This window comes from Gavia stellata, chromosome 24 (genome assembly GCF_030936135.1).
Source record: "Gavia stellata isolate bGavSte3 chromosome 24, bGavSte3.hap2, whole genome shotgun sequence".
NCBI lineage: Eukaryota > Metazoa > Chordata > Aves > Gaviiformes > Gaviidae > Gavia > Gavia stellata.
The window spans coordinates 6,772,687-6,786,021 of NC_082617.1; the positions used below are offsets into that span (position 1 = coordinate 6,772,687).

Below are 13,335 nucleotides of genomic sequence, written 5' to 3' on the forward strand. Positions count from 1 at the left end.
TGTTTGTAAACAGTTTTATACCAGAAATAATGATTGTGGTTTGTTTTTTTTTTACTTGATTCTTATAGTCTCTGATCCTCATGTTTTTTTCTGTGTGATGCTAATGTTGCTTTACTCCTCTCACCCTGATTTCCTGATCCTTAATATCCCCAGGACTGAGCCAAAACCATCTGAATTCAAAGGAAAGATTGCGGTTTAGCCTCAGTGGCACTTCCTGGTGTGAATGCCATGTGAATTCAGGGTGTGCATGAAATACTGACTTGGTCTTAAGCCAGTTACGGAGCAGCTACAGTTACTCAGCTTCTTCATTACACCAACCTGCACCTTCTCCAGGAAAATCAGGTCTTCATTGTGTTGAGTCCCTGAAACTCATGTGCTCTCTAGTGCCCTTATTCTTTCCAGTAACTGGTTCTTATGGGGGCAAAAATAAACACTGTTTTCATTTTTATTTCTTCTGTATCCTGTTTATGTGCGATGTGGTCATTGGGCAGTGTGTCATAAAGGTTTTTTAAGTTAATTGCTTTTGAGAGTTTGGTAATTGTGTGTGTGGGTTTAACACTTTAAAAATCCTAAAGGTGCTATGGTAAAACAAACAATAAACTACATTTAAATTGGTTACGTTGGGGATTTCCTCTTCATTGTGCTGTATCTAGGGTCTCCTAGCCCTTTTTCTGGAAAAACAACCTTAACCAGGGCTGTTGGTGCAGGCAACTACGCTCCAGACGTTCTGTGGATGGTGGCCTCTCCTGCCCCTGCAAACCGGGATAAGTGCTGCAGTGCAGGCTGGCCTCCAGCCCTCCCTGCCCGGGCTCCTCCGGGAGAATACACAAAATAAGGGGAAAAGCGGCGAAGCTGCCGCTGTTTCACGGCCCTGCCCCTTTCCTCGCCGCAGCCCCGCGCTGCGGGAGGTGCCCCTGGCTGGACTCGAACCTGCGCTCCTGGCGCTCGGCGGGGAGGGGCAGGGCCCCGCCTGCCCGCCAGGGGGCAGCCGCCGCCCTTCTCACCCGCCCTGCGCGGGGCGGGACGCGGCCGGCGGTGCCCTGGAAGCGGAAGGGCGAGGGGGGGGGTCAGGCGGTTGCGGGCGCGGCGGAGGGGGCCGCCATGCAGCCGCGGCAGCTCCGCTGGGAGACCCTGGCGGCTCTGCGCACCTCCAGCAAGGGCCAGCTGAGCTACTGCCGCCGCTGGCTCCAGGATGAGGTGAGGGCTCGCTCCCGGCGGGCGGCTGGGAGCCCCCGGGCCGCCGTGGCTCCCACTTTGCTCACAGCGGGGTTTGTGTGTGCTGTGGGCGGCTGAGGCGGGGCGGGATCCGTCGCTCGGCCCTCCGAGCGCTGGCCCAGCGGTGATACATCGACTCCTTATCTCGTTAACAGCCCTTAGGGCTGGAAATACATAAATTGCCCTTGTGTTACCTCTGCTGCCCGCTCCTCCTCGCGTGTCAGAGGCCCCTCAGCTCCCCTTCCAGCAGGCCGGGTCCTGGCTCCTTTGTACTGGCTCAATAGTGCGGTGTTTGGGGAGGAGGAGGAGGAGGTGTTACAGGAGAAGGTTCAAGCGTGGCGGTCCTGCTGTCCTGCAAAAGTAGGAGAGCCCGGAAAAAGTGTTGAAAAGACAGCAAAAGAAATGGGTAAATGGGGTACTGAGCTGCGATAATAAAGCACCTGCTGATCTGTCCAAACGTTTTCAATGTGTGTTAACGTTTCATTGCTTTCTTTGATACGTTTCACGTTCACAGAAAGTGTTTTCTCTCTAGGATATCTTGGAAGGATGCATGTCTCCTCTTGTGCTGTCCCCTTATTCTGGCTGGGTCCTAGACAGAGTGATTGGGCAATCAGCCCCAGAAGTCGCACCCTCCGGAAGTTCAACACCTAAAGAATCCACTCCCCTCACAAACCAGTCATCGTCTCGGGAGAAGATCAAGTCTGGTAGCCGCCAGGGCTCTTCACCGCGTTCATCTACAGAGCCAAATGAAACAAAGGTACCTCTCTGATTATAATCCATGTGTGAGCAGCTGTGAGAAAAAATGTGCCAACTTGCTGCCATAAATTGTCTGATAAAGGTTGCGTTGTGCTCTGTTAATTTGTGTGGAAAAACATGCTTAGTTGCAACTTTTTGTAGGATAAACAGGTGATGGTAAAACTGGTATTAAAGAGATTTTTATAGCATAACATTTCATAGTGGGCTAAAAGCAAACTCCCTTTTTCACTGTAACTAAGGAAAATTTAGTTGGAGCTATATAGTTCCATGGATTAGCAGCATGGGACTCATCCATTTGGAGGGGGATAAGGTCCCAGAGTAGGGTCAGGCCTGTTGTAAGAGTCCATGAGTAACTCCCTTGGGTTCTCTGGAGTCTTTGAATGGCTTAGATGTGTTATGGCTCTCTTCTACATGGCAGAAGGGCGGGAAGCTGGGTAATGAGCAGCTGAGTTGTGGAAGTGATGAAGTTGATGAAGCACCTGAAAAGAAAACAAATGTCTCTTGCTATGCATTAAATTATGACTTCACCACATAACAATGATACCGAGCAGAAAAGTTTTGCATCATCTTGGCCCCATTTAGACTTAAGAAATATACTGTGAGGAAAACATCTTAATGAAGCAGCAAGATCTGATAGAAGTTGTAAGAGAGAGTCTGAAGACTCCTCCTGAAGAATGATTCAAAGTATAAACCTGTCTTGACTTTTTCCAGTGTAACATCTTCACTGAATATTAAGGGAACGTGGGGAGTCTGTCTAGCCTTTCTAGGTGACAGTTAGCCTTTGTGAATGTCCTATAGGCTCTTGGTATCTCTGCTCCCAGTTTTAGTGATTGGGAAAAGAAATTATCCCAACCTCATATACGTGCTGGAGGATACTCAAAATGGTGAGGCTACAGTACTGGGGTATATAGCTACTCTAGAAAGTTGTGCATTGGTTGACTCCTTTTTCTGTTTCTCCACAAATAACGTGCAGTTTAGGAGACTTGATTTATCTGGTTTCCTCCATGAGTTGCTGATACTTTATTCAGTCACTGATTTTGCTTATATGCTGACCACGCAGGGAAATGATGATCTTAGTCTGCTGGAAATGGATCAAGAAGTCTTTCAAGCCATTCTGCCATCTAAAGTTACAGAAGTTGAAGGCTGCATTCGGATGTATGAAGAGATGCACAGGTTGAAAGGAAAGGTAAAAACCCCAAAAGTTGAGGGTGTACATGAATCACAGGAGAGCTACATAACCAGATGTAACAGTGCTCTGGTAAAAATAGCAGGACAGTAAGTTATCCTAAATGTTGGCCCACTTTGGGCAATTTAATTTGTATTTTCTTCTGTCCAAATTCCGGTGACTGCTACATTGTGGTGCTTCTGGCACCTCTGCAATCTGCAGGAGGGGCTGAGGCAACGGCAGGAGCAGCAAGAGCAGATGGTGAGGGCAGTGTATGACCTGGCAAGTGAACAACTGAAGCGCTTTGATGAGCTGAAGGAGCTAAAGCAGCATCAGGAATTCCAAGATTTGCAAGAAGTAATGGAGAAGAGGTGAGATTAGCTCTGGTATTCTTAACATATTATCGCATTTGATCAAAAGTGAGGATTAATTCTTGTGTCTGACAATTCTACGCCAGTCACTGTGCTTGAAAATCTCACCTGCTGCTTTTCTTACATTAACTCTCCTGTTATTTTTCAGGAAGTCACTGTGCTTGAAAATCTCACCTGCTGCTTTTCTTACATTAACTCTCCTGTTATTTTTTGTCTTTCAGAGCGGATCTCTGGCTATTGTTGAGGTTTCAATGGTTAGAAAAAGATTACATTTGTGACAGTTAAAGTTCCTTTAGCTTGGCTTATTTGAAAAGTAACTTGCTGTGTATTTGTTTGTATTTTGTCTTGTGCGTGTCTTGAATACAGTTTTTCTGTCTTTATGTGTATTGTAGCTCAAAGGAGGCTCAGGGACAGCAAGAGAAGTTGAAGGAAGAACACCGGCACAGAGCAAAGGTCTGAGACTTATAAGAGTTGTCTTTCATAAAAGACTGTGACTACTTGGTGGGAACTGGAAAGACCAATTTATTTATTTGTATTTACATGCCACCCTTGGAGTGAGAATGTATTTTCTGGTGCTGTCCTAGACACCTGCTGCATTGTTGTGGAAATGCAGAAAAGGCACATGTGTTGTAGGAGCAGGAAGGACCTGTAAAGCTAGAGTTGTCAGACCAGGAAGGACCTGTAAAGCTGGAATATTTTGCGTCTCTTGTGTCTTTTTATCCCCAGGTATTAAACCTAAAACTGCGCGAGGCAGAGCAGCAGAGGCAGCGTCAGGAAGAATTGGAGCGTTTGCGTAAGGAAGAGGGCCAGGAAAGATTGCGTCGCCTTTATTCCATCCAGGAGGAAGTGCTACAGCTTAACCAGCAGATTGATCCCAATTATAGACACAAAGACTTGCCAAGAATTGATCTTTCTGCATACAGTAATCGTGGCAACCAGATCTGTGGGCTGGTGTCAGGACTCATCCGCACCACAAGTGAGGTAGAGGCTCTAGAGTTGTTCTTAACTTTGGTTGTCATTCCTTCATAAAACTTCCTGTAGTTGTTTTCAAAGGCAGCTTGTTATGAGGCCGTTAAAAGATGTCCCAGAAATGTTTTTAATACTCGTCCTGTAAAGCATCTAATTTAAAAGGAGAATTCTTTTCTATGGTACTTTAGCTGTTCTCTTGAAAACAGCTTATAAAAATGCATGAGGATTTCTACAGGAGAAGGATTTAGTATTAAAATGCTGTAAACTCTTGATGCTGTAAAATTCCTTTTTGAGACAACCATGGAAGCAGAGTGGTTCATAAATTGTTAAATACTGAGCACATTATGATTCTCCCATACTCGTAAGCCTTTTTTGCAGTAACTAGCTTTCCTTGAAAATTTTTTTTCTATGTAAAGGTGGGATACAAACCTTGAAAAATAAAACACTGTAATAAGGTTCATTCTCCGTTCCAGCTTGTCACAGCTGGCTTTCTGTGGAGGAAGCTGTCTAGGCTTTGCATTGGGGTTCCCTTATACTTGTCAAAGTGTATTATTAATTTTTGTTGTCCAAGATCTTGTGAGATCTAGTCACGAACTAACGTTATTTACGAATGACCAATGTTATGTACAAATGAAGGAGAAAAACATATTTTCACCAAAGAGGGTAAAATGTGTAGTTGGCTTCCAGATTATCTGAAGGCTAATGCTTCAAAGGCTCCTTGCTCTTGCCGTCGGTCTACAGATAGTGCTATATTACCTCCTCTGTTTCTTGACAGAGAGGTTTCCCTACTCAAGTAGATGTGGCCAATACTGAACGAGCACTGCAGGAGATGCGAGGGTTGATATCCAGCATGCAGCAAGAAATCGCTGCAGCTGTGGAAGAAAAAAGGAGGAAAGATGAAGAGGAAGAGAGACAGAAGCAGAAGGAATTGCTGAAAAACGAGCAGATGAAGGCCCAGGCTCCTGCCCCTGCACAGCAGTCAGGGGGAAAGCAGCAGAAGGAAGGTTGGTTAGGCTTCCCCACCCCAACCCCCCTTTCCCTCCTTACACACTCTTTTACTGTCAGGCTAAATACTGCTTTGGAATCTTACTGTTGTGACGACATACCTTCTCGTAGCCTTTACTTTTAGCACAACTAGCAAAATGGGTATAGAACTGCTGGCAGCAAACTTCTGAAATTAAACTGATGCAGCATAAATTGACTGTGTTAACTGGAGCAAAACCTGCTCTTCCTAAACAGTATGCCATATATTGGAATATTAGAGAGTAACATTGTGCCTGCTTGCGAGTGTGGATGGGTCATGAATGAATGACAAAACGTACAAAGGCAGACCACTGAAATGGCTTCCTTCTTGAGAGTAAGTTAAGTCTAGATATCCTGCATATATAAGCTACTAAGCTGAAGAAGGAGGACTCACTGTATAGCTTGCAAACTTGTAGTTCATTCATAACTTTCTAAACTAGACTTTCTGAACTTTTAGAAAGTTCATAACTTTCTAAACTAAATTCTGGGAAAAGAGCACTTATGCAGCTGTTAGTTCCTTGCAATTATTTTAAAAGTTTTCTTAAGGTTTTCTAGAGTTTTGGGTCTTTCTTAGTCTTCTGCTATTTTTTATTTTAATATCAGGACTCCAAGTTAAGGCAGAAGAAAGTACTATGCAGTGGTACCAGCAGCTTCAAGATGCTGCTGAGCAGTGTGTTGCTTCTTTCAGTGGAATCAGCAACTGCAAAGACAACAATGAGGTATGAACAAATGACTAATACTGCTGAAAAGTGATTGTCTTAATTTCTAGGGGAAATAGGACAGCTTTCATTTAAAAAAAATAAATACAAAAAATCTAACTTAGCAGCCTCTATTAACAGTCTGCTCATACAAACTATCATAGTAGTTTACTTGTATGTAAAGGTTTTTAAAGTTGTTTGTTTGTTCTGCAGGTTAAGAAGATAAAAACAGAGTTGCAGAAAGCAGCTACCATCCCTGTGAGCCAGATCTCTAGAATAGCAGGTCAGGAAAACACCAAGAACCCAATCCAACTGAAATACCTTTTGCTGTAAAGATTTTAGTAGGACATAACACATCCAATGTTTCTATAATTATCCCTACAGCAGAAAGCTGGTATGCATCCAGTCCAAGTCTTTGCAGCACAGTGTTTGCGTACGTTTTGAGGTCTGTTGCTTCCCTCAGAGGCATCTTGCTTCATTATGATTAACTTTCTTTAATCAGATACAGCAAACAAGTAGTTTGAGATGCCTTGCCCTTCAGGATGTAGGTCGAGTTTTTGTGAAGTTGATGTGGTCTGGTTAAGACTTGTCTGCTCTTTCCTAATTTTCTGTTTCCATGCATTCCTTCTATATTTGCAGGTTCTAAGCTGAGAGAAGTATTTGACAAGATCAATAACCTGCTCTCTGGAAAGTCTGTTCAGAGTGGAGGGCGAACTGTATCAGTGACTCAGCATCCACAGGGTCTGGATTTTGTTTATTACAAACTTGCAGAGAAATTTGTGGTGAGGAAATGTTCTCTTTATTGGGGTGGCAAAGATAGCTAGTGCTTTAAAGAGTTATTTTGGACACTGTCCCCTGTCTTCAACTACTAAGCACAAAATTACTCGGTGTTTAGCTTGCATGTATTAATGTTCAAATTGATTAGAGAAAGTGCTTAAAAAAAAAAAAAGTGAAAGAACTTAGTCTCTCTTTCTCTCCCATCCTCTATTTTATCTCTTGTAGGAAGAAGAACTATTTTAAATTCCAAGCTTACACGTCACATATTTTGAACTAGTTAGGTACAGTGTTAGTGGAAAACAGGTTGATAGTTAATTTATGATCTATCACAAAACTGTATATATGCTCAAAACCTTACATCTTGGCAGAATTGGGTGGGGGGGAGCTACGGCCCAAGAGGCAAACTTCTGTCCCTGCTGTGTAGTTAGCACCTCCCAAGAAATGAAGTGTCATTGTTTAAGTTGCTTTTTGAAGTTGGCAGTATTTTTCTCTATTCTTTATTTGCTAAATTTGGGGTGTTCAAAACTTTCTTTTGTCCCTGCAGTGACAAATATGTGCAAAATTAGCCCATGGAATAAAACTGTGACTGATTTGTAAACGTTTGAAAATTATTGTTTGGAGTGAAAGTATCTGTGCAGCCTTGCACTTTGTGCCTGTAATTGCTAACCCCTTTTTTCTGTCCTGAGCCAAAGTTTATTGTCATCGTCTGTGGGAGCTGAGGACATAGGGCTTTATCAGCTTTTTTTGTGGTTGGCTACATAGCCATGGAAGCATTAGGATCCTTTAGTAGACACTAACTACACAAAAAAGAAGAATTTTTTTACCTGAGAAATGGCTTGAAGGGGTGGTGACTGACTCTCCTTTCCCCCCTCCAGAATCAAGGAGAAGAAGAAGTATCTTCTCACCGTGATGCAGCTTTCCCAATTGCTGTGGTGGCCTCAGGAATCTGGGAAATACACCCTCGAGTTGGAGACCTCTTTTTAGCTCATCTGCACAAAAAGTGTCCCTATTCTGTGCCATTTTACCCTGCACTGAAAGAGGGGACTTCTATGGAAGAGTATCAGAGGTAAATTTATTGCTCGACTTGGATGAGCCCTGCAGGGGTGAAGACTGTATTCTTCTGAGTGAATTCTGCTTTTCCCCGTCTCTGATTATGTAGGCACTGTGATGAGATTCACTCAAAAGTGTGCAGCTCCCCTGACTGTGTTTTCCTGGAGGATGCTGTGTCCTTCAGCTTTGGAAGTGCACTTCTGCTTCTTCTTCCTTGTCCTTCTCAAAGAACAGTTGATAGCCATAGCTTGATTCGAGCTGAGATACCCAGTACAGAACCTAAATATTCTACATGGTATAAAATAGTGAAACATATGATCCAGAGGGTAATGATCAGCCTTTGCAATAATTCTTCTATGGTTTTGGAGTATCCGTATTCTCAGTACAGTTGACTTAAAGTAAGCTGAGAACTGCAGGGACTCAAGTGAATGTGTTTTGCTGTACTAATACTGGAATGTCTCCTCATACATAGGCTGCTTGGATATCAAGTTAAGGATTCTAAGATGGAAGAGCAAGATCATTTTCTTAAACGGATGTCAGGAATGATTCGTCTTTATGCTGCTATCATTCAAGTCCGGTGGCCTTACGGAAACAAACAAGGGGTATGTGTGTATGACCTTGTAACTATCCCTAGTCTATTAAATGTATTGTAAACTTGATTTGGAGTTAAGGTGTGCTGAACTTAAACCATATATTTGAAGGGAGATGGTCATAACCATGATCAACAATGCAATGGAAAGTAATTGGTAATGTAGATCTTTACTTCCTTTCTTTATATTTTCATAATGATCAAGTTTTATGTTAGGATATTGAAAAATAACTTTATAAAGAAGAAAGTAAATCAGAAACCTGCCTGTTTCGATAATAGCATTTTGCAAGTTGTAAAACAAGTGGTGGGTAGCTTTTTTGTTGCTTTATAGCCACATCCTCATGGGCTGAACTATGGATGGCGCTGGCTTGCTCAGATGTTGAATATGGAGCCTCTGGCAGATGTGACAGCTACACTTCTTTTTGATTTTCTGGAGGTAAGTGGTGTGAATTACTAATGATTAGAGGGATCTGCATTGGTGACATTATAGTTTCTGAAGGGATTGCTGAGGTGAGGTTCATTGTGATTTTTAACAGCAGGGTTTTTCTTAACTTGTCCTTATTCCCTTCAGAAAGGAACTTCCACATTCTGGCAAATACATCTTTGGAGCTGAATGATTTAAAAACGGAAGTTTTTATATATGCAACTTCTGTTGCTGTATTTGGTTCTGTTTAAGGTTCCTGGTATTTTAAAAATAGTTGCATCGTCCTACATGAATAAGGTCTGCTAAGCACTTGGCATCAGTTCGTACAATGCAATGAGGTCCAGTGGTCTTTCCAGCTGAATTACTACTTAAAACAGGATGGGTTTTTCAGGTTGAAAAGGACAGAGCCTGATGCATATTAATTCTATATCCTACGATATAGGGCTGTGCTAAATAAGAGCCAGAGTTAAAGGCTGAAGTCAGGGGAGACAAACACTGTTGAACACAAGCAGCTTCTATGCTTATCAAATGCCTTCTAAAGAACTTTAAAAGTAGAAACGAGAAAGTAAAGTACAAAGTGAAATACATTATGAGGATTCTGTTAGTAGTGGTGAAGTGTGAGGGATGTTTGTCCTGTAAACTGTATGGAGAAAGCTGATGAATCCACGCTGCGATAGTCAAGGTGGGGAAATGACCACAGTATGCTCTTAGCAAATGGTAATAGGGTGTTATTTTTGGAAGGAGAGTGCAGTGAGAGGAAGAATAATGTAAAACTGGTATCAGTGGCCACCACACAGTCAACAAGAAAAAAAGGTCATTGTGCTAGCTGCAATGGCATTTAGAGGATTTGCTTGTTGCGTTGTAGGTATCGGTACATTTCTTTAAATGTCTGGATAAAATATTAAGTGGTTGATATTGAACAGGTTCAGTGAAGTTGTCATGCTGGTGTGAAACCCAGTTCTGGAATCTGGTCTTTGTGTATTTCTGTACCGTAGGTATGTGGCAACGCTCTCATGAAACAGTATCAGGTACAGTTCTGGAAAATGATGTTGCTTATCCGAGAAGACTATTTCCCAAGGTATGGTATCTGTGGTTAGGAATGTGAAATAATCCTGGCTTTTTTACTTCACGTATGTTTAGTCTTAAATGATTTGTCCAGATTTTCCAATCTCTGCCATTCACCCCCACACCCACTTGTAAATCAAACCCAACTTTCTAAGTAGATTTTGAAACATGCTGTTACTTCTGCAGAATTGAAGCAATTACCAGCTCTCGACAGATGGGCTCTTTAATGCGTTTCAAGCAATTCTTGGAGGTAAAGCAGATTTTTTAAGTTTTCAAGTGTATTGGGTTTGGGTTTTTTCCCCTTCGTTCGATATATGCATTATTTTGATAATGAGGCTGGCGCTGCTTGCGCCTGATAGTCCAGACCCATCACTATGATGTAACCTGTCTTTTATAACTTTTCAGTTACTCAGTTACCTTAATGATAGTTATGATGTCAAGCATCTTGCTTCTTTCTTACCTCACATCTAATTTTTCTCAGTGAAAATGTATTTTGATTATAAATGAAGTTCAGTGAGAGTAGTTGCAGTGAGAGGAGATGTACAGATTGAGGAGGATTCTGCTGAGTCATTTCTGTAACAGCTATTTTTAATCAGTGGTTTGCTTATTTTTACCTGTTGTCCTGATTAGATACATGAGGACACTTTGAACCACTCTCTGTAGTGTTTGTTTAGCATCGTATTCTGCATCTTTTTTTTAAAGAAAGCTTCCAAAACTGTAAAATACTTGATTATTTAAATTGTTTGTGAATGTTGACTTAGATTATGGTATTAAAATACGATAGCTTCAGAGTTTGTACGTTCATTTCAAAATTAATTTTTGGTACATTTTATTAGCAGTGCTTTGAATGTGTGCAGTAAGAGCTGTCAAAATCCCTGAGAAGAGATGGCAAATTATAAGATACGCATTTCATTTTCCTTTGTTCTTTGTCTTTCTCTTTCCACTAGAAATGTCTACAGCAAAAGGAAATTCCATTACCAAAGGGTGCTCTACAGTCTTCCTTTTGGAGATCGTAAATCAGTTTCTGTTTCTTGCCTGGATGTCAGTGCTTTCAGACCTGGCTTCCTGTTTACATGTGAAGGCAAAATAAATATATTTTGTATATAGAGGAATGAGGAGAAAATATTCCATCAACCTGTTAATGTTTTAATTCATCAAGATTTATGTTGGACAGAACAAACTTGTGTCTAATTTGTTGCAAATAATTGGAAATTGTTCTTTGCTTTGGATTTTTACAAGTTTTTGTACAGTAAATTATGGAAAACTGAAGACTTTCCCTTCATATGTTTAAACATGCGGAAGGTGTTTTAAATACAGTATCCTGATGACCTCTGGGCTTCAGAGGTTAAAGGCACTTGGATTGAAAATTTGCGTGGTGCTGTTCTGTCCACGGAAGTGAAAATACCTCACAGCTTTATGAAGGCTTAACAGAGTAATCAATCTTGGAAACTTACCGCTAGAACTTTATTTTTTTATTTATTACATCTTTTATAATTCAATTTTAATTATGCTGACTGACTTGCATCCTGTTTGTCTCAACAACATCTTAAAACTACAGTGAGATTGGTAAAGGCATTTGGCCTAGCAGCGTTGACACTTAACCTCTGTTGAACCTAACTTTGCTCCAAGAGGCAGTACTCTCCATTTAAGAGGTAGACTCACTGTTTTAAAAGGTTTGCATGGTTAATAGTAACTTCACGGGGGAAGAGCAGATTTCCTGAAACCACAGGATTTCTGTGTCCGTTGTTCATAAGATGGATGGAAGCTAATAATCCATTTTCTTATTAAAAAAAAAAAAAGTGGCAAAATGGTGCATTCATTCTCGCACTTCTGCTGATGTTCTGCCATCGTTTGAGGGAGAAATGGTATGCTTGGGTTACCTCAGGTGCATTTTATAAGGGCTCTTTTTATGTGCACGTATTTTTTCCTTATCAATGTTATGGTATTTTATGTATCAAGTACTGTAATACTTTTGTACCAATGGTGGATTATTCTGAGAATAGTTCATTCCAGAAATCTGTTTAATTTAATATTAAAGTTTGATTTTTTTCTTTTAAATCTGGAGCTGATGCAGGGGTTTTTTTTTTTCTGTTGGAGAGGGACGGTTGAGAAAATCTACAGCTCCTTGGTGAATACAGGAGATTTATAGTATGGGAGATCAGAGTGATGGGAGATTTGTCTGATTTATGGTGCACTGTCCTTGAACTATTTTGGTGGCCTCCAAGATGAGAAAATTTGCTTCTGAGTTCTAGAAGGTAGTGTGTTATTTTTGTAATACACTGTTGCAAGTTAAAATTATCATTTTTACCAGACTGGTTTTTGTTATTCCTAGAGGCATCATAATCTGAAGCTGTAGAAGGCAGAGTTGAGGCTGTATGAGAATTTGAATTTGATTTTTATACAGCTTTTGAGATTTCTGAGGAAGGGTTGTAACATGTACTTTAGAATTCAGGCCTTTAAAACCTTTAACCTTGACTTTAAAATTGACTGGTAAATAATTTAAATTCGTATTTGGTGTATGTATTTTGTAAACTGACTCTGGAATTCTTTAGACTGGTGTTACTGGTGATTGTTCTGGGATGCTGGAAATCTTCCAGTATCCTTTTACCAGGTAACACTGAAGCAATGTACAGCTTTCATTAGTATACTTGAAAATGCTCAGGTTTTTTATACTGAGTGGAGAGGTTTAATTACATCTTGCATATCTACAATTATGTTGTAAACTCACTTTGCCAAGATAGTAATTGGTACTGTCTGTTAGAAACAACTGCCTGTGCCAAAACACAAGGCGTGATTCGATGGTATATACAAGGTACAATGGCTTTCTTCTTTTTCCTGACAGGTACTAGGGTATTCTAACATTGGAGGGGGGGGAAATGTAGATATATTTTTATAAATAACAAACATGGTATGCTTTTCTGTCTCAGTAAGGACTTTCAGTTATTTATATACTATTTCAAAAACATTAATAAGAATTTCTAATTGAATAATGAGTGCACTTCAAAAGAATCATAACATAGCAATATTTATTTTTAGATGGAGCTTAAGGTTGCATCTACTGCTTGAACTGATGGTTGACTTTTATTATGCTATTCTGCTTTTTGTCGTTTTAGCAGTTTTGAATGTTAGCCATTTCGTGTTAAGAAGATGTAGTGCAAATAAGGTCCTTATGCATGTATTCATGGTATTTTCATATGCATATTTGTATCAAATATGACAAAGGAGAGTATCTC

General features: G+C 40.8%; 1 protein-coding gene across 1 annotated transcript; it reads left to right on the top strand.

The window, feature by feature from the left end:
• Positions 1–1,101: 1,101 nt before the first annotated feature.
• On the top strand, positions 1,102–12,110 carry GLE1 (GLE1 RNA export mediator). Its single transcript, XM_059828706.1, has 16 exons — positions 1,102–1,197; positions 1,748–1,972; positions 3,032–3,157; positions 3,359–3,507; positions 3,900–3,960; positions 4,234–4,488; positions 5,252–5,480; positions 6,103–6,218; positions 6,411–6,480; positions 6,837–6,979; positions 7,850–8,040; positions 8,497–8,626; positions 8,945–9,049; positions 10,033–10,115; positions 10,289–10,352; positions 11,050–12,110. Exons 1-16 carry the CDS (start codon positions 1,102–1,104, stop codon positions 11,116–11,118), a joined length of 2,112 nt encoding a protein of 703 aa, XP_059684689.1. The 3' UTR covers positions 11,119–12,110.
• Positions 12,111–13,335: the final 1,225 nt, after the last annotated feature.

Bases quoted from the DNA above. Each gene is read 5' to 3' on its own strand.
- GLE1 (XM_059828706.1), top strand. From the start codon at position 1,102: ATGCAGCCGCGGCAGCTCCGCTGGGAGACCCTGGCGGCTCTGCGCACC. The intron at 6,219-6,410 runs GTATGAACAAAT...TTTGTTCTGCAG, and splicing joins ACTGCAAAGACAACAATGAG to GTTAAGAAGATAAAAACAGA. The intron at 9,050-10,032 runs GTAAGTGGTGTG...TCTGTACCGTAG, and splicing joins TTCTTTTTGATTTTCTGGAG to GTATGTGGCAACGCTCTCAT.